Source organism: Salmo trutta, chromosome 28 (assembly GCF_901001165.1).
Source record: "Salmo trutta chromosome 28, fSalTru1.1, whole genome shotgun sequence".
NCBI classification, from domain to species: Eukaryota; Metazoa; Chordata; class Actinopteri; order Salmoniformes; family Salmonidae; genus Salmo; species Salmo trutta.
In genome coordinates, this window is record NC_042984.1 from 2,368,139 (window position 1) to 2,389,034 (window position 20,896).

At 46.9% G+C, this 20,896-nt stretch overlaps 1 protein-coding gene across 6 annotated transcripts in view; it reads right to left on the reverse strand.

Moving 5' to 3' along the window:
• Positions 1-20,896, reverse strand: part of LOC115165264 (plexin-B3) — a 227,978-nt gene that overhangs the window by 62,163 nt on the left and 144,919 nt on the right. For 5 of the 6 annotated variants that reach the window (XM_029718268.1, XM_029718265.1, XM_029718266.1 and 2 more), the window contains exons 8-14: positions 19,758-19,917; positions 17,252-17,360; positions 16,697-16,808; positions 13,612-13,740; positions 13,362-13,478; positions 10,696-10,786; positions 4,934-5,172 (exon numbers count right to left, since the gene is read on the reverse strand). In XM_029718268.1, coding sequence (XP_029574128.1) covers positions 4,934-5,172; positions 10,696-10,786; positions 13,362-13,478; positions 13,612-13,740; positions 16,697-16,808; positions 17,252-17,360; positions 19,758-19,917 — 957 coding nt within the window. The remainder of the gene's footprint in view (positions 1-4,933; positions 5,173-10,695; positions 10,787-13,361; positions 13,479-13,611; positions 13,741-16,696; positions 16,809-17,251; positions 17,361-19,757; positions 19,918-20,896) is intronic. The other variant, XM_029718270.1, reaches the window with a different exon arrangement.

A 20,896-nucleotide genomic window follows, 5' to 3' on the forward strand; every position in this document is an offset into this window, starting at 1 on the left:
TGATCTGATAGGGACAGAGACAGAGAGGGGTTTACATTGATCTGATAGGGACAGAGACAGAGAGGGGTTTACATTGATCTGATAGGGACAGAGACAGAGAGGGGTTTAAATTGATCTGATAGGGACAGAGACAGAGAGGGGTTACATTGATCTGATAGGGACAGAGACAGAGAGGGGTTTAAATTGATCTGATAGGGACAGAGACAGAGAGGGGTTTAAATTGATCTGATAGGGACAGAGACAGAGAGGCGTTTAAATGGATATTGACAGAGACAGAGAGGGGTTTAAATTGATCTGATAGGGACAGGGACAGAGAGGGGTTTAAATTGATCTGATAGGGACAGAGACAGAGAGGGGTTTAAATGGATCTGATAAGGACAGGGACAGAGAGGGGTTTACATTGATCTGATAGGGACAGAGACAGAGAGGGGTTTAAATTGATCTGATAGGGACAGAGACAGAGAGGGGTTACATTGATCTGATAGGGACAGAGACAGAGAGGGGTTTAAATTGATCTGATAGGGACAGAGACAGAGAGGGGTTTAAATGGATATTGACAGAGACAGAGAGGGGTTTAAATTGATCTGATAGGGACAGGGACAGAGAGGGGTTTAAATTGATCTGATAGGGACAGAGACAGAGAGGGGTTTAAATGGATCTGATAAGGACAGGGACAGAGAGGGGTTTACATTGATCTGATAGGGACAGAGACAGAGAGGGGTTTACATTGATCTGATAGGGACAGAGACAGAGAGGGGTTTAAATTGATCTGATAGGGACAGAGACAGAGAGGGGTTTAAATGGATAGGGACAGAGACAGAGAGGGGTTTAAATTGATCTGATAGGGACAGAGACAGAGAGGGGTTTACATTGATCTGATAGGGACAGAGACAGAGAGGGGTTTACATTGATCTGATAGGGACAGAGACAGAGAGGGGTTTAAATTGATCTGATAGGGACAGAGACAGAGAGGGGTTACATTGATCTGATAGGGACAGAGACAGAGAGGGGTTTAAATTGATCTGATAGGGACAGAGACAGAGAGGGGTTTAAATTGATCTGATAGGGACAGAGACAGAGAGGGGTTTAAATGGATATTGACAGAGACAGAGAGGGGTTTAAATTGATCTGATAGGGACAGGGACAGAGAGGGGTTTAAATTGATCTGATAGGGACAGAGACAGAGAGGGGTTTAAATGGATCTGATAAGGACAGGGACAGAGAGGGGTTTACATTGATCTGATAGGGACAGAGACAGAGAGGGGTTTACATTGATCTGATAGGGACAGAGACAGAGAGGGGTTTTAAATTGATCTGATAGGGACAGAGACAGAGAGGGGTTTAAATGGATAGGGACAGAGACAGAGAGGGGTTTAAATTGATCTGATAGGGACAGAGACAGAGAGGGGTTTACATTGATCTGATAGGGACAGAGACAGAGAGGGGTTTAAATTGATCTGATAGGGACAGAGACAGAGAGGGGTTTAAATGGATAGGGACAGAGACAGAGAGGGGTTTACATTGATCTGATAGGGACAGAGACAGAGAGGGGTTTACATTGATCTGATAGGGACAGAGACAGAGAGGGGTTTAAATTGATCTGATAGGGACAGAGACAGAGAGGGGTTACATTGATCTGATAGGGACAGAGACAGAGAGGGGTTTAAATTGATCTGATAGGGACAGAGACAGAGAGGGGTTACATTGATCTGATAGGGACAGAGACAGAGAGGGGTTTAAATTGATCTGATAGGGACAGAGACAGAGAGGGGTTACATTGATCTGATAGGGACAGAGACAGAGAGGGGTTTAAATTGATCTGATAGGGACAGAGACAGAGAGGGGTTTAAATTGATCTGATAGGGACAGAGACAGAGAGGGGTTTAAATTGCATATAAAACACTGGATGGCATGGGAGCTAGGGCTGGCCAATATGGCCTAAAACTCCTATCTCGATTTTTTTCAAACTTATGGGCGATATATATATATATCTCTATGTTTTAAAAATGTTTTCTCTAAATAAGCTGTTGTGGGTAGCCTAGTGGTTAGAGCATTGGACTAGTAACCGAAAGGTTGCTGGATCAAATCCCAGAGTTGACAAGGCACAAATCTGTCGTTCTTCCCCTGAACAAGGCAGTTAACCCACTGTTCCCCTGGTAGGCCGTCATTGTCAATAAGAATTTGTTCTTAACTGACTTGCCTCGTTAAATAAATAAATATATATAAACAAGAAAATAAGAAGTACAATTAAAGGTCAAATACACTGTATTTAAAACAGTCAGCTATAATGACATGAATTCAGGACGTACCTATACCTCGGATAAATATAAGCCTTCCACAACCATCAGACTCACTGGCAATTTAATGATTTTATCAAAACAGTTTAACCTGATATTTTTTGCAATAATCACTGATCTGACTTTCAGGTCTGTCTATAAACATTGTACCAATGTACCCAGAACCTAATGCATAATGTACATTCACTAATAACGCTAACTTACCGTAGCAGGCATTAGGCTATAGAACATTAACACAGGTCTCATCAACAATTAACACATCCTATAGTCACATCCTGGTCATATTAACACATCCTATAGTCACATCCTGGTCATATTAACACATCCTGGTCATATTAACACATCCTGGTCATATTAACACATCCTATATTCACATCCAGGTCATATTAACACATCCTGGTCATATTAACACATCCTATAGTCACATCCTGGTCATATTAACACATCCTATAGTCACATCCTGGTCATATTAACACATCCTATATTCACATCCTGGTCATATTAACACATCCTGGTCATATTAACACATCCTGGTCATATTATCACATCCTGGTCATATTAACACATCCTATATTCACATCCTGGTCATATTAACACATCCTGGTCATATTAACACATCCTGGTCATATTAACACATCCTGGTCATATTAACACATCCTATATTCACATCCAGGTCATATTAACACATCCTGGTCATATTAACACATCCTATAGTCACATCCTGGTCATATTAACACATCCTATAGTCACATCCTGGTCATATTAACACATCCTATATTCACATCCTGGTCATATTAACACATCCTGGTCATATTAACACATCCTGGTCATATTATCACATCCTGGTCATATTAACACATCCTATATTCACATCCTGGTCATATTAACACATCCTGGTCATATTAACACATCCTGGTCATATTATCACATCCTGGTCATATTAACACATCCTATAGTCACATCCTGGTCATATTAACACATCCTATATTCACATCCTGGTCATATTAACACATCCTGGTCATATTAACACATCCTGGTCATATTATCACATCCTGGTCATATTAACACATCCTATAGTCACATCCTGGTCATATTAACACATCCTGGTCATATTAACACATCCTATAGTCACATCCTGGTCATATTAACACATCTTGGTCATATTAACACATCCTATATTCACATCCTGGTCATATTAACACATCCTGGTCATATTAACACATCCTATATTCACATCCTGGTCATATTAACACATCCTGGTCATATTAACACATCCTGGTCATATTAACACATCCTGGTCATATTAACACATCCTGGTCATATTAACACATCCTATAGTCACATCCTGGTCATATTAACACATCTTGGTCATATTAACACATCCTATATTCACATCCTGGTCATATTAACACATCCTGGTCATATTAACACATCCTATATTCACATCCTGGTCATATTAACACATCCTGGTCATATTAACACATCCTGGTCATATTAACACATCCTGGTCATATTAACACATCCTGGTCATATTAACACATCCTATAGTCACATCCTGGTCATATTAACACATCTTGGTCATATTAACATATCCTATATTCACATCCTGGTCATATTAACACATCCTGGTCATATTAACACATCCTGGTCATACCCTAGTGATCCTGCCTAATGGACAACCCTGCCCTGTCTGTCATTCTGAGCATCGTTACGCACCCAGTGCATACATGTATGGGTCCAGTACATTTCTAGAATGCATATGGGTCCAGTACATTTCTAGAACGCATATGGGTCCAGTACATTTCTAGAACGCATATGGGTCCAGTACATTTCTAGAACGCATATGGGTCCAGTACATTTCTAGAATACATATGGGTCCAGTACATTTCTAGAATACATATGGGTCCAGTACATTTCTAGAACACATATGGGTCCAGTACATTTCTAGAATGCATATGGGTCCAGTACATTTCTAGAACGCATATGGGTCCAGTACATTTCTAGAATACATATGGGTCCAGTACATTTCTAGAATGCATATGGGTCCAGTACATTTCTAGAATGCATATGGGTCCAGTACATTTCTAGAACGCATATGGGTCCAGTACATTTCTAGAATACATATGGGTCCAGTACATTTCTAGAACGCATATGGGTCCAGTACATTTCTAGAATGCATATGGGTCCAGTACATTTCTAGAACGCATATGGGCCCAGTACATTTCTAGAATACATATGGGTCCAGTACATTTCTAGAACGCATATGGGTCCAGTACATTTCTAGAACGCATATGGGTCCAGTACATTTCTAGAACGCATATGGGTCCAGTACATTTCTAGAATACATATGGGCCCAGTACATTTCTAGAATACATATGGGTCCAGTACATTTCTAGAATGCATATGGGTCCAGTACATTTCTAGAACGCATATGGGTCCAGTACATTTCTAGAATACATTTGGGCCCAGTACATTTCTAGAATGCATTTGGGTCCAGTACATTTCTAGAATGCATATGGGTCCAGTACATTTATCAAATGTCTGGTAATTTAAACTCCTGCCGGTCATTTGCCCAGCACCACATTTCCTAGGGGTCAGTCCCTAATGGCAAAACCTGCTGTGTGTATGTAACCTACCTGTATGATCTGAGGAGGGGGGCAGGCGTCGGCGGGCCCAGGTGAGCTGGTATGTATGTAACCTACCTGTATGATCTGAGGAGGGGGGCAGGCGTCGGCGGGCCCAGGTGAGCTGGTACAGGACAGGTGGTAGACACAGCCAGGTGACTCTCCTCCACACCAGACACAACCGTACTCTGACGACACCGCTCTGCACTGGCTACAGTCAGACTGGCCAACTGAACAGTCATACAGCTGCACTGTGGGACAACACAACACAACTGGTTATACAGCTGCACTGCAAGACAACACAACTGGTTATACAGCTGCACTGTGAGACAACACAACACAACTGGTCATACAGCTGCACTGAGACACAACACAACTGGTCATACAGCTGCACTGTAAGACAACACAACACAACTGGTTATATAGCTGCACTGTAAGACAACACAACACAACTGGTTATATAGCTGCACTGTAAGACAACACAACTGGTCATACAGCTGCACTGTAAGACAACACAACACAACTGGTTATATAGCTGCACTGTAAGACATCACAACTGGTTATATAGCTGCACTGTGAGACAACACAACTGGTTATACAGCTGCACTGTGAGACAACACAACACAACTGGTCATACAGCTGCACTGAGACACAACACAACTGGTCATACAGCTGCACTGTGAGACAACACAACACAACTGGTCATACAGCTGCACTGTAAGACAACACAACACAACTGGTCATACAGCTGCACTGTGGGAAAACACAACACAACTGGTCATACAGCTGCACTGTAAGACAACACAACACAACTGGTTATACAGCTGCACTGAGACACAACACAACTGGTCATACAGCTGCACTGAGACACAACACAACTGGTCATACAGCTGCACTGTGAGACAACACAACACAACTGGTCATACAGCTGCACTGTAAGACAACACAACACAACTGGTCATACAGCTGCACTGTGGGACAACACAACACAACTGGTCATACAGCTGCACTGTAAGACAACACAACACAACTGGTCATACAGCTGCACTCTAAGACAACACAACACAACTGGTTATATAGCTGCACTGTGGGACAACACAACTGGTTATACAGCTGCACTGTGAGACAACACAAGTGGTCATACAGCTGCACTATGAGACAACACAACACAACTGGTTATACAGCTGCACTGTGGGACAACACAACTGGTTATACAGCTGCACTGTGGGACAACACAACTGGTTATACAGCTGCACTGTGGGACAACACAACTGGTCATATAGCTGCACTGTGAGACAACACAACTGGTTATACAGCTGCACTGTGAGACAACACAACTGGTTATACAGCTGCACTGTGGGACAACACAACTGGTTATACAGCTGCACTGTGGGACAACACAACTGGTCATACAGCTGCACTGTGAGACAACACAACTGGTTATACAGCTGCACTGTGGGACAACACAACACAACTGGTTATACAGCTGCACTGTGGGACAACACAACTGGTCATACAGCTGCACTGTGAGACAACACAACTGGTTATACAGCTGCACTGTGGGACAACACAACTGGTTATACAGCTGCACTGTGGGACAACACAACTGGTCATACAGCTGCACTGTGAGACAACACAACTGGTTATACAGCTGCACTGTGGGACAACACAACACAACTGGTTATACAGCTGCACTGTAAGACAATACAACTGGTTATACAGCTGCACTGTAAGACAACACAACTGGTCATACAGCTGCACTGTGGGACAACACAACTGGTTATACAGCTGCACTGTGAGACAACACAACTGGTCATACAGCTGCACTGTGAGACAACACAACACAACTGGTTATACAGCTGCACTGTGGGACAACACAACTGGTTATGCAGCTGCACTGTGGGACAACACAACTGGTCATACAGCTGCACTGTGAGACAACAACTGGTTATACAGCTGCACTGTGGGACAACACAATACAACTGGTTATACAGCTGCACTGTAAGACAACACAACTGGTTATACCGCTGCACTGTAAGACAACACAACTGGTCATACAGCTGCACTGTGGGACAACACAACTGGTCATACAGCTGCACTGTGGGACAACACAACTGGTTATACAGCTGCACTGTGAGACAACACAACTGGTCATACAGCTGCACTGTGAGACAACACAACACAACTGGTTATACAGCTGCACTGTAAGACAACACAACACAACTGGTTATACAGCTGCACTGTAAGACAACACAACACAACTGGTTATACAGCTGCACTGTGGGACAACACAACACAACTGGTCATACAGCTGCACTGTAAGACAACACAACACAACTGGTCATACAGCTGCACTGTGGGACAACACAACACAACTGGTCATACAGCTGCACTGTAAGACAACACAACACAACTGGTCATACAGCTGCACTCTAAGACAACACAACACAACTGGTTATATAGCTGCACTGTGGGACAACACAACTGGTTATACAGCTGCACTGTGAGACAACACAAGTGGTCATACAGCTGCACTATGAGACAACACAACACAACTGGTTATACAGCTGCACTGTGGGACAACACAACTGGTTATACAGCTGCACTGTGGGACAACACAACTGGTTATACAGCTGCACTGTGGGACAACACAACTGGTCATATAGCTGCACTGTGAGACAACACAACTGGTTATACAGCTGCACTGTGAGACAACACAACTGGTTATACAGCTGCACTGTGGGACAACACAACTGGTTATACAGCTGCACTGTGGGACAACACAACTGGTCATACAGCTGCACTGTGAGACAACACAACTGGTTATACAGCTGCACTGTGGGACAACACAACACAACTGGTTATACAGCTGCACTGTGGGACAACACAACTGGTCATACAGCTGCACTGTGAGACAACACAACTGGTTATACAGCTGCACTGTGGGACAACACAACTGGTTATACAGCTGCACTGTGGGACAACACAACTGGTCATACAGCTGCACTGTGAGACAACACAACTGGTTATACAGCTGCACTGTGGGACAACACAACACAACTGGTTATACAGCTGCACTGTAAGACAATACAACTGGTTATACAGCTGCACTGTAAGACAACACAACTGGTCATACAGCTGCACTGTGGGACAACACAACTGGTTATACAGCTGCACTGTGAGACAACACAACTGGTCATACAGCTGCACTGTGAGACAACACAACACAACTGGTTATACAGCTGCACTGTGGGACAACACAACTGGTTATGCAGCTGCACTGTGGGACAACACAACTGGTCATACAGCTGCACTGTGAGACAACACAACTGGTTATACAGCTGCACTGTGGGACAACACAATACAACTGGTTATACAGCTGCACTGTAAGACAACACAACTGGTTATACCGCTGCACTGTAAGACAACACAACTGGTCATACAGCTGCACTGTGGGACAACACAACTGGTCATACAGCTGCACTGTGGGACAACACAACTGGTTATACAGCTGCACTGTGAGACAACACAACTGGTCATACAGCTGCACTGTGAGACAACACAACACAACTGGTTATACAGCTGCACTGTAAGACAACACAACACAACTGGTTATACAGCTGCACTGTAAGACAACACAACACAACTGGTTATACAGCTGCACTGTGGGACAACACAACACAACTGGTCATACAGCTGCACTGTAAGACAACACAACACAACTGGTCATACAGCTGCACTGTGGGACAACACAACACAACTGGTCATACAGCTGCACTGTAAGACAACACAACACAACTGGTCATACAGCTGCACTCTAAGACAACACAACACAACTGGTTATATAGCTGCACTGTGGGACAACACAACTGGTTATACAGCTGCACTGTGAGACAACACAAGTGGTCATACAGCTGCACTATGAGACAACACAACACAACTGGTTATACAGCTGCACTGTGGGACAACACAACTGGTTATACAGCTGCACTGTGGGACAACACAACTGGTTATACAGCTGCACTGTGGGACAACACAACTGGTCATATAGCTGCACTGTGAGACAACACAACTGGTTATACAGCTGCACTGTGAGACAACACAACTGGTTATACAGCTGCACTGTGGGACAACACAACTGGTTATACAGCTGCACTGTGGGACAACACAACTGGTCATACAGCTGCACTGTGAGACAACACAACTGGTTATACAGCTGCACTGTGGGACAACACAACACAACTGGTTATACAGCTGCACTGTAAGACAATACAACTGGTTATACAGCTGCACTGTAAGACAACACAACTGGTCATACAGCTGCACTGTGGGACAACACAACTGGTTATACAGCTGCACTGTGAGACAACACAACTGGTCATACAGCTGCACTGTGAGACAACACAACACAACTGGTTATACAGCTGCACTGTGGGACAACACAACTGGTTATGCAGCTGCACTGTGGGACAACACAACTGGTCATACAGCTGCACTGTGAGACAACACAACTGGTTATACAGCTGCACTGTGGGACAACACAATACAACTGGTTATACAGCTGCACTGTAAGACAACACAACTGGTTATACCGCTGCACTGTAAGACAACACAACTGGTCATACAGCTGCACTGTGGGACAACACAACTGGTCATACAGCTGCACTGTGGGACAACACAACTGGTTATACAGCTGCACTGTGAGACAACACAACTGGTCATACAGCTGCACTGTGAGACAACACAACACAACTGGTTATACAGCTGCACTGTAAGACAACACAACACAACTGGTTATACAGCTGCACTGTAAGACAACACAACACAACTGGTTATACAGCTGCACTGTGGGACAACACAACTGGTTATACAGCTGCACTGTGAGACAACACAACTGGTTATACAGCTGCACTGTAAGACAACACAACTGGTCATACAGCTGCACTGTAAGACAACACAACTGGTTATACAGCTGCACTGTGGGACAACACAACTGGTTATACAGCTGCACTGTGAGACAACACAACTGGTTATACAGCTGCACTGTGAGACAACACAACTGGTCATACAGCTGCACTGTGAGACAACACAACACAACTGGTTATACAGCTGCACTGTAAGACAACACAACTGGTCATACAGCTGCACTGTGAGACAACACAACACAACTGGTCATACAGCTGCACTGTGAGACAACACAACTGGTCATACAGCTGCACTGTGAGACAACACAACTGGTCATACAGCTGCACTGTGAGACAACACAACTGGTCATACAGCTGCACTGTGGGACAACACAACTGGTCATACAGCTGCACTGTGAGATGCTCCAATTTCCACACTAGTATACAAGGACTTAACCTTAACCCATAACTTTAATCCCTACCTTAACCCCTAACCTGAACCCATAACCCCTACCTTAACCCCTACCTTAACCCCTAACCTTAACCCATAACCTGAACCATAACCCCTACCTTAACTCCTACCTTAACCCTTACCTTAACCCCTAACCTGAACCTTAACCCCTACCTTAACCCCTACCTTAACCCCTAACCTTAACCCATAACCTGAACCATAACCCCTACCTTAACCCCTACCTTAACCCTTACCTTAACCCCTAACCTGAACCTTAACCCCTACCTTAACCCCTAACCTGAACCTTAACCCCTACCTTAACCCCTAACCTGAACCTTAACCCCTAACCTTAACCCCTAACCTTAACACAGGGCAAAGCAGGACGACAGAAGTGAATATACTGAATACAGGAGACTTACGTCTGAGATTGGGTGCAGAGTCGATGTGATGGGAGCCTCTCTGTAGATAGATGGGGGCTGAATATTCCAACTGTTTTACTGGGTACTGGAACTGGAAGAGGAGGGGAGAGAGGAGAGAAGAGAGGAGATCAGACAGGAGAGGAAGAGGGGAGGGGAGAGAGGAGAGAAGAGAGGAGAGAAGAGAGGAGAGGAGGGGAGAGAGGAGAGAAGAGAGGAGGGGAGAGAGGAGAGGAGAGAGGAGGGGAGAGGAGAGGAGAGAGGAGGGGAGAGGAGAGGAGAGAGGAGGGGAGAGAGGAGAGAAGAGAGGAGGGGAGAGAGGAGAGGAGAGGAGAGAGGAGGGGAGAGAGGAGAGGAGAGAGGAGAGGAGGGGAGAGAGGAGAGGAGGGGAGAGGAGGGGAGAGAGGAGAGGAGAGAGGAGAGGGAGGGGAGAGAGGAGAGAAGAGAGGAGGGGAGAGAGGAGAGAAGAGAGGAGGGGAGAGAGGAGAGGAGGGGAGAGAGGAGAGAAGAGAGGAGGGGAGAGAGGAGGGGAGAGAGGAGAGGAGGGGAGAGAGGAGAGAGGAGGGAGAGAGGGGAGAGAGGAGAGGAGGGAAGGGAGAGAGGAGGAGGAGGGGAGAGAGGAGAGAAGAGAGGAGGGGAGAGAGGAGAGAAGAAGAGAGGGGAGAGAGGAGAGGAGGGGGGAGAGAGGAGAGAAGAGGAGAGGAGGGGAGAGAGGAGAGGAGGGGAGAGAGGAGAGGAAGAGAGGAGGGGAGAGAGGAGGAGGGAGAGGAGGGGAGAGAGGAGAGAAGAGAGGAGGGGAGAGAGGAGGAGGAGAGGAGAGGAGGGGAGAGAGGAGGAGAAGAGAGGAGGGGAGAGAGGAGAGAAGAGAGGAGAGGAGGGGAGAGAGGAGAGAGGAGAGAGGAGGAAGAGGGGAGAGAGGAGAGGAGGGGATGAGAGGAGAGGAAGAGAGGAGGGGAGAGAGGAGAGAGGAGAGGAGGGGAGAGAGGAGGAGAAGAGAGGAGAGAGAGGGAGAGAGGAGAGGAGGGGAGGAGAGGAGAGGAAGAGAGGAGGGGAGAGAGGAGAGAGGAGAGGAGGGAGAGAGGAGGAGAGAAGAGGAGGAGGAGAGAGGAGAGGAGAGGAGAGGAGAGAGGAGAGGAGGGGAGAGAGGAGAGGAGAGAGGAGAGGAGAGGAGAGAGGAGAGGAGGGGAGAGAGGAGAGGAAGAGAGGAGATCAGACAGGAGAGGAAGAGGGGAGGGGAGAGAGGAGAGAAGAGAGGAGAGGAGGGGAGAGAGGAGAGAAGAGAGGAGATCAGTCAGGAGAGGAAGAGAGGAGGGGAGAGAGGAGAGAAGAGAGGAGATCAGTCAGGAGAGGAAGAGAGGAGATCAGACAGGAGAGGAAGAGGGAGGGGAGAGAGGAGAGGAAGAGAGGAGATCAGACAGGAGAGGAAGAGGGGAGGGGAGAGAGGAGAGAAGAGAGGAGATCAGACAGGAGAGGAAGAGGGGAGGGGAGAGAGGAGAGAAGAGAGGAGAGGAGGGGAGGGGAGAGAGGAGGGGAGGGGAGAGAGGAGAGAAGAGAGGAGAGGAGGGGAGGGGAGAGAGGAGGGGAGGGGAGAGAGGAGAGGAGAGAGGAGAGGAGAGGAGGGGAAAGAGGAGAGGAGAGGAGGGGAAAGAGGAAGAGAGGAGAGGAGAGAGAAGAGGAAGGAAGAGAGGAGGGGAGAGAGGAAGAGAGGAGAGGAGACTGTTACCTCAGTAAGGCACAATAATACCGTGTGCATATAAAGAAACTGGTAGATACTTTGTTTGTTGTGTACATGAATCTTAATGTCTTTGTTTGAAACACTTTTTAGTTGAACTGTATTAGTGAGTGTGTGTCTATGGGGTTTGTGAATACCTCGTGGGCAGAACAGGTGAAGGTGTGTCTATGGGGTTTGTGAATACCTCGTGGGCAGAACAGGTGAAGGTGTGTCAATGGGGTTTGTGAATACCTTGTGGGCAGAACAGGTGAAGGTGTGTTTATGGGGTTTGTGAATACCTTGTGGGCAGAACAGGTGAAGGTGTGTCTATGGGGTTTGTGAATACCTCGTGGGCAGAACAGGTGAAGGTGTGTCTATGGGGTTTGTGAATACCTCGTGGGCAGAATCAGGTGAAGGTGTGTCTATGGGGTTTGTGAATACCTTGTGGGCAGAACAGGTGAAGGTGTGTTTATGGGCTTTGTGAATACCTTGTGGGCAGAGCAGGTGAATGTATGTCTATTGGGTTTGTGAATACCTTGTGGGCAGAACAGGTGAAGGTGTGTCTATGGGGTTTGTGAATACCTTGTGGGCAGAACAGGTGAAGGTGTGTTTATGGGGTTTGTGAATACCTTGTGGGCAGAACAGGTGAAGGTGTGTTTATGGGGTTTGTGAATACCTTGTGGGCAGAACAGGTGAATGTATGTCTATTGGGTTTGTGAATACCTTGTGGGCAGAACAGGTGAAGGTGTGTCTATGGGGTTTGTGAATACCTTGTGGGCAGAACAGGTGAAGGTGTGTCTACGGGGTTTGTGAATACCTTGTGGGCAGAATAGGTGAAGGTGTGTCTACGGGGTTTGTGAATACCTTGTGGGCAGAACAGGTGAAGGTGTGTCTACGGGGTTTGTGAATACCTTGTGGGCAGAACAGGTGAAGGTGTGTCTACGGGGTTTGTGAATACCTTGTGGGCAGAACAGGTGAAGGTGTACGTCATGGTTTCCGGATCTTTCTCCAGAGTGGCGTTCAGTTTAAGCTCCTCCCCTTCCACAACCACGACACACACATACTGCTCCTCACCCTGCCGACAAGATGAAGCATCAATGTAAACATTTTTATTTATTTTTAAAGGACAAAAGGATTTTAATTAACTGTGCATATGTTTGTAATCATTATATATACTGCATTTCTAGGAAACTACTGAGTCCAATCACCTGAAACATGTCCAAGTTCCTCCCCAGTAGGGTCAGAGGTGACAGGAAGCCCATGGGGACCAGAGGAGAGCTCTGTAGAGCCCAAACACAGGGACAAGAGTCTGGACCCCGCGGCTCCAGGTGCTCCTCCTAGTGGCCGGAGGGGGGAATGCACACAGACCAAATATTATATTTTCAGCAGAAAACAAAGACGTGTCCCAGACGGTATCCTATTTCGTTTATAGTGCACTACTTCCAACCAGGGCCCTATGGGAATAGGGAGCCATTTGGGACAAAAATAAAGTTTGGAATGACTCAAAATGGAGAGAAGAGGCTGTGAAACAACAATCCATTTTCAAGAGTGGAGAGAACAGTATTACTTGGGGCAAGTGGATAAGGGTGTGTTACCAATGAGTTGTGTGTGATGTGGTGTTGTCACCATGCCAGAATGTTGACTTCAATACCGATTACCAGGTTAGGTATCGCAATACTCGATAACATCACAATAATCGATACCAAAACGATACTATGGCAAAAAAAAAAAAAAAAACATATTAGCCAAAGTCCCAGAATGCCATCTGATACAGACAGATCCATCTTTTCAGTTCAATAATTTTCAGAGACTGCCACGTATGCATTCATTAATCAATTAATCAATTTGACTTTGTTTTTTTACCACTATATAACTGTAATAATTTATTTGAATAGTAAATCTGTATTGATAAATTGGATAAATCAAGATGTAAAGTTTAAGCTCATCACAAAGCTCAAGGCCCTGGGTCGGACCTCCTCCCTGGGCTACTGGACCTTCCTGACGGGCCGCCCCCAGGTGGTGAAGGTAGGAAACACCAAGCTCAAGGCCCTGGGTCGGACCTCCTCCCTGGGCTACTGGACCTTCCTGACGGGCCGCCCCCAGGTGGTGAAGGTAGGAAACACCAAGCTCAAGGCCCTGGGTCGGACCTCCTCCCTGGGCTACTGGACCTTCCTGACGGGCCGCCCCCAGGTGGTGAAGGTAGGAAACACCAAGCTCAAGGCCCTGGGTCGGACCTCCTCCCTGGGCTACTGGACCTTCCTGACGGGCCGCCCCCAGGTGGTGAAGGTAGGAAACACCAAGCTCAAGGCCCTGGGTCGGACCTCCTCCCTGGGCTACTGGACCTTCCTGACGGGCCGCCCCCAGGTGGTGAAGGTAGGAAACACCAAGCTCAAGGCCCTGGGTCGGACCTCCTCCCTGGGCTACTGGACCTTCCTGACGGGCCGCCCCCAGGTGGTGAAGGTAGGAAACACCAAGCTCAAGGCCCTGGGTCGGACCTCCTCCCTGGGCTACTGGACCTTCCTGACGGGCCGCCCCCAGGTGGTGAAGGTAGGAAACACCAAGCTCAAGGCCCTGGGTCGGACCTCCTCCCTGGGCTACTGGACCTTCCTGACGGGCCGCCCCCAGGTGGTGAAGGTAGGAAACACCAAGCTCAAGGCCCTGGGTCGGACCTCCTCCCTGGGCTACTGGACCTTCCTGACGGGCCGCCCCCAGGTGGTGAAGGTAGGAAACACCAAGCTCAAGGCCCTGGGTCGGACCTCCTCCCTGGGCTACTGGACCTTCCTGACGGGCCGCCCCCAGGTGGTGAAGGTAGGAAACACCAAGCTCAAGGCCCTGGGTCGGACCTCCTCCCTGGGCTACTGGACCTTCCTGACGGGCCGCCCCCAGGTGGTGAAGGTAGGAAACACCAAGCTCAAGGCCCTGGGTCGGACCTCCTCCCTGGGCTACTGGACCTTCCTGACGGGCCGCCCCCAGGTGGTGAAGGTAGGAAACACCAAGCTCAAGGCCCTGGGTCGGACCTCCTCCCTGGGCTACTGGACCTTCCTGACGGGCCGCCCCCAGGTGGTGAAGGTAGGAAACACCAAGCTCAAGGCCCTGGGTCGGACCTCCTCCCTGGGCTACTGGACCTTCCTGACGGGCCGCCCCCAGGTGGTGAAGGTAGGAAACACCAAGCTCAAGGCCCTGGGTCGGACCTCCTCCCTGGACTACTGGACCTTCCTGACGGGCCGCCCCCAGGTGGTGAAGGTAGGAAACACCAAGCTCAAGGCCCTGGGTCGGACCTCCTCCCTGGGCTACTGGACCTTCCTGACGGGCCGCCCCCAGGTGGTGAAGGTAGGAAACACCAAGCTCAAGGCCCTGGGTCGGACCTCCTCCCTGGGCTACTGGACCTTCCTGACGGGCCGCCCCCAGGTGGTGAAGGTAGGAAACACCAAGCTCAAGGCCCTGGGTCGGACCTCCTCCCTGGGCTACTGGACCTTCCTGACGGGCCGCCCCCAGGTGGTGAAGGTAGGAAACACCAAGCTCAAGGCCCTGGGTCGGATCTCCTCCCTGGGCTACTGGACCTTCCTGACGGGCCGCCCCCAGGTGGTGAAGGTAGGCAGCATGACCTCCTTGTTTTACCCGTTTTTCATTTTGTTTCTACCCTTTTTTCATGTTCTAGTATCGAGTACAGAAGTTTCGGTATACCGTGCAGCACTAGTATGATGTGCTATGGTTGTGTTGGGCTTGAGTAAAGGTTAGGTAAAGGTTAGGTAAAGGTTAGGTAAAGGTTGAGTAAAGGTTAGGTAAAGGTTGAGTAAAGGTTGAGTAAAGGTTAGGTAAAGGTTAGGTAAAGGTTGAGTAAAGGTTAGGTAAAGGTTAGGTAAAGGTTAGGTAAAGGTTAGGTAAAGGTTGAGTAAAGGTTAGGTAAAGGTTGAGTAAAGGTTAGGTAAAGGTTGAGTAAAGGTTGAGTAAAGGTTGAGTAAAGGTTAGGTAAAGGTTAGGTAAAGGTTGAGTAAAGGTTGAGTAAAGGTTAGGTAAAGGTTGAGTAAAGGTTAGGTAAAGGTTGAGTAAAGGTTGAGTAAAGGTTGAGTAAAGGTTAGGTAAAGGTTGAGTAAAGGTTAGGTAAAGGTTAGGTAAAGGTTGAGTAAAGGTTAGGTAAAGGTTGAGTAAAGGTTGAGTAAAGGTTGAGTAAAGGTTAGGTAAAGGTTAGGTAAAGGTTGAGTAAAGGTTAGGTAAAGGTTAGGTAAAGGTTGAGTAAAGGTTAGGTAAAGGTTGAGTAAAGGTTGAGTAAAGGTTGAGTAAAGGTTGTCTTACCAGTGAGTTGTGTATGGTGTGCTGCCTGGGACAGCTGTTGTTGGTGTGGGTACACAGCCCATCCAGAACACACCAGTTACATGGCCACACACTGCCCACACACGCCATACACCTAGAATACAGACAGAGCTTGTGTGACTGTGTGTGTGTGTGTGTGTGTGACTGTGTGTGTGTGTGTGTGTGTGTGTGCGCGTATGTGTGTGTGTACATGTAGTGTTTCCCCTAGGATTTTTTTCATCAGCGGTGGCACATTTAAAGGGGGCGGGAGTCATGTAATTCTACACAGTTAGAACATGGCTTATGCCTTGTCCTTATGCTGTCTGACTGACTCAAACACTATAACTAAACCAAATGGGAGCTCCATACCATGACATTTTGGTTTTGGTGGTTGTTATTTCTCAAAGATTATATTTATTAAAAACATATACAGCTCCATCTCTTCTACATACTTTATATCTGGTTTTAGTCGCTTAAAATTAACAATGTTTTACCATCCCGCCGCTGCTAAATGACTATTAGTGGAAACACTGTCATGTCTGGTGTGTTATCTCTTACGGGGACGTGGTGTTGAGTTGGCCCACAGCTCGACAGTCGTAGAAGGTGATGTCACTGCTAGAGATGGTCACGTCTCTGAACATCACAGACACACGCAGAGACATGTGGTCTACAGACAGACAGACAGACAGACAGACAGACAGACAGACAGACAGACAGACAGACAGACAGACAGACAGACAGACAGACAGACAGACAGACAGACAGACAGACAGACAGACAGACAGACAGACAGACAGACAGACAGACAGACAGACAGACAGACAGACAGACAGACAGACAGGAGAGACCATAAAGATATATTAGGATATATACTAATAATACCAGTACTACATTCAGTATATAGCAAACATCACAGACACACATAGAGACATTAGGGTCTATGGAGAGGACAGGTCTCTCCAAAGATGTTCGATTGGGTTTGTGTCCGGGCTCTGGCTGGGCCACTCAAGGACATTCAGAGACTTGTCCTGAAGCCACTCCTGCGTTGTCTTGGCTGTGTGCTTAGGGTCGTTGTTCTGTTGGAAGGTGAACCTTCGCCTCAGTCTGAGGTCCTGAACGCTCTGGAGCAGGTTTTCATCAAGGATCTCTCTGTACTTTTCTCCGTTCTTCTTCCCCTCGATCCTGACTAGTCTCCCAGTCCCTGCCGCTGAAAAACATCCCCACAGCATGATGCTGCCACCACCATGCTTCACCTTAGGGATGGTGCCAGGTTTCCTCCAGACGTGACGCTTGGCATTCAAGCCAAAGAGTTCAATCTTGGTTTCATCAGACCAGAGAATCTTGTTTCTCATGGTCTGGGAGTCCTTTAGGTGCCTTTTGGCAAAGTCCAAGCGGGCTGTCATGTGCCTTTTGAATAGTCCAGATCAGGACACACACATGTCTGATACAGTTTGGAATACATGGCATAACCAATATCTTTGAGTTTTTGTTTTTCCTAAAACTCCCCCGAGAGCTCTACTTGCTGAGTCGGCCATGGCAGATGTTCCGTATAGAAAGGTAATATGTTCATCAATAAAAAATACCCAAATATTTATAATTGCTAGTAAACTCAAGAATGTCTTGTCTGTGTCTCCTCAAGGTGTAATAACTGTCGAGGATGTCTTGTCTGACTGCCCTCTCTGATATCTCCGTTTGAATAGACTCAGTCTTTTATTAAACACATGCTGTTTTTTTATTAAATTCCTTCCTAAACTGTTCTCTTGTTTTCCCATCTTTATGCTGTAAAAATAAGTACTCAACCTTACACATTACTGACCATATGTCCCTTAACTCATCATTCCAATGAGGCTTGTAAACTTTCCTGGACTCATATTACTGACCATATGTCCCTTAACTCATCATTCCAATGAGGCTTGTAAACTTTCCTGGACTCACATTACTGACCATATGTCTGTTAAACAGGCCAAGTGAAACTACTTCCTTAGCGCTATGACAGACTCTGTTAAACAGGCCAAATGAAACTACTTCCTTAGCGCTATGACAGACTCTGTTAAACAGGCCAAGTGAAACTACTTCCTTAGCACTATGACAGACTCTGTTAAACAGGCCAAATGAAACTACTTCCTTAGCGCTATGACAGACTCTGTTAAACAGGCCAAATGAAACTACTTCCTTAGCGCTGTGACAGACTCTGTTAAACAGGCCAAATGAAACTACTTCCTTAGCGCTGTGACAGACTCTGTTAAACAGGCCAAATGAAACTACTTCCTTAGCGCTGTGACAGACTCTGTTAAACAGGCCAAATGAAACTACTTCCTTAGCGCTGTGACAGACTCTGTTAAACAGGCCAAATGAAACTACTTCCTTAGCGCTGTGACAGACTCTGTTAAACAGGCCAAATGAAACTACTTCCTTAGCGCTGTGACAGACTCTGTTAAACAGGCCAAATGAAACTACTTCCTTAGCGCTATGACAGACTCTGTTAAACAGGCCAAATGAAACTACTTCCTTAGCGCTGTGACAGACTCTGTTAAACAGGCCAAATGAAACTACTTCCTTAGCGCTGTGACAGACTCTGTTAAACAGGCCAAATGAAACTACTTCCTTAGCGCTGTGACAGACTCTGTTAAACAGGCCAAATGAAACTACTTCCTTAGCGCTGTGACAGACTCTGTATACATATACAATTTTTTCTGAAGAGGTGCGAGGGAACAGTTGTTGTGGGGGCTAAGTGCCTTGCTCACAGGCACAACAGCAGGACAATGGCATCTAGGATTTGATACCAGCAACCCTCTGGTTGCCGGTTCACATCCCGCTAGATATTTCCAGTCAGACACAGGATTCGAACTGACAACCCTCCCGCTGTTGGCAAATCTCGCTAACCGCTAGGCTACCTGCCGACCCGGTTATTTCTCAATTAGATTCATTTGGATAAATAATAAATTAATGACATTGATTAATTGATCCATTAATTAAATAATTATAAATACAAATTTAATAATTACAGAGTTTTTTTTTAATATATATATATATAAAAAAATGTAAAATAAAAATGGCAACCTACCACTTCCTGGTGGGCTGGGTGGGAGGAGCTCAGGCAGGGGTGATTGACAGGTGATGGTGGTTCCCTTGACGATGGCTGGCTGAGGGGGGAGGGTTCCGAAGGAGCAGGATAGAGACTCCTCCTCTGACAGGGTGGGCAGCTGGGCTACTGTTAGAGACACCTGGCATAGAGATCTATATATTATATTATATATATATATTTTTTTTTTATAAGCATTTTAAAGGTTTATTGGGACAGATAGAGAGTGGGGGAGAGACATACAGGTAGGTGTGGAGGGATTAATAAATATATTTACTGCAGGACCAGCCCAGACATTACCCCCTAAACCAGCCCAGACATTACCCACTAGACCAGCCCAGACATTACCCACTAAACCAGCCCAGACATTACCCACTAGACATTACCCACTAGACATTACCCCCTAGACCAGCCCAGACATTACCCACTAGACCAGCCCAAACATTACCCCCTAAACCAGCCCAGACATTACCCCCTAAACCAGCCCAGACATTACCCACAAGAACAGCCCAGACATTACCCCCTAAACCAGCCCAGACATTACCCCCTAAACCAGCCCAGACATTACCCCCTAAACCAGCCCAGACATTACCCACTAAACCAGCCCAGACATTACCCCCTAAACCAGCCCAGACATTAACCCCCTAGACCACCCCAGACATTACCCCCTAAACCAGCCCAGACATTACCCCCTAAACCAGCCCAGACATTATCCACTAGACATTACCCCCTAGACCAGCCCAGACATTAACCCCTAGACCAACCCAGACATTACCCCCTAAACCAGCCCAGACATTACCCCCTAGACCAACCCAGACATTACCCCCTAAACCAGCCCAGACATTACCCACTAGACATTACCCACTAGACATTACCCCCTAAACCAACCAAGACATTACCCCCTAAACCAGCCCAGACATTACCCCCTAGACCAACCCAGACATTACCCACTAAACCAGCCCAGACATTACCCCCTAAACCAGCCCAGACATTACCCACTAGACATTACCCACTAGACATTACCCACTAGACCAGCCCAGACATTACCCACTAAACCAGCACAGACATTACCCCCTAAACCAGCCCAGACATTACCCCCTAAACCAGCCCAGACATTACCC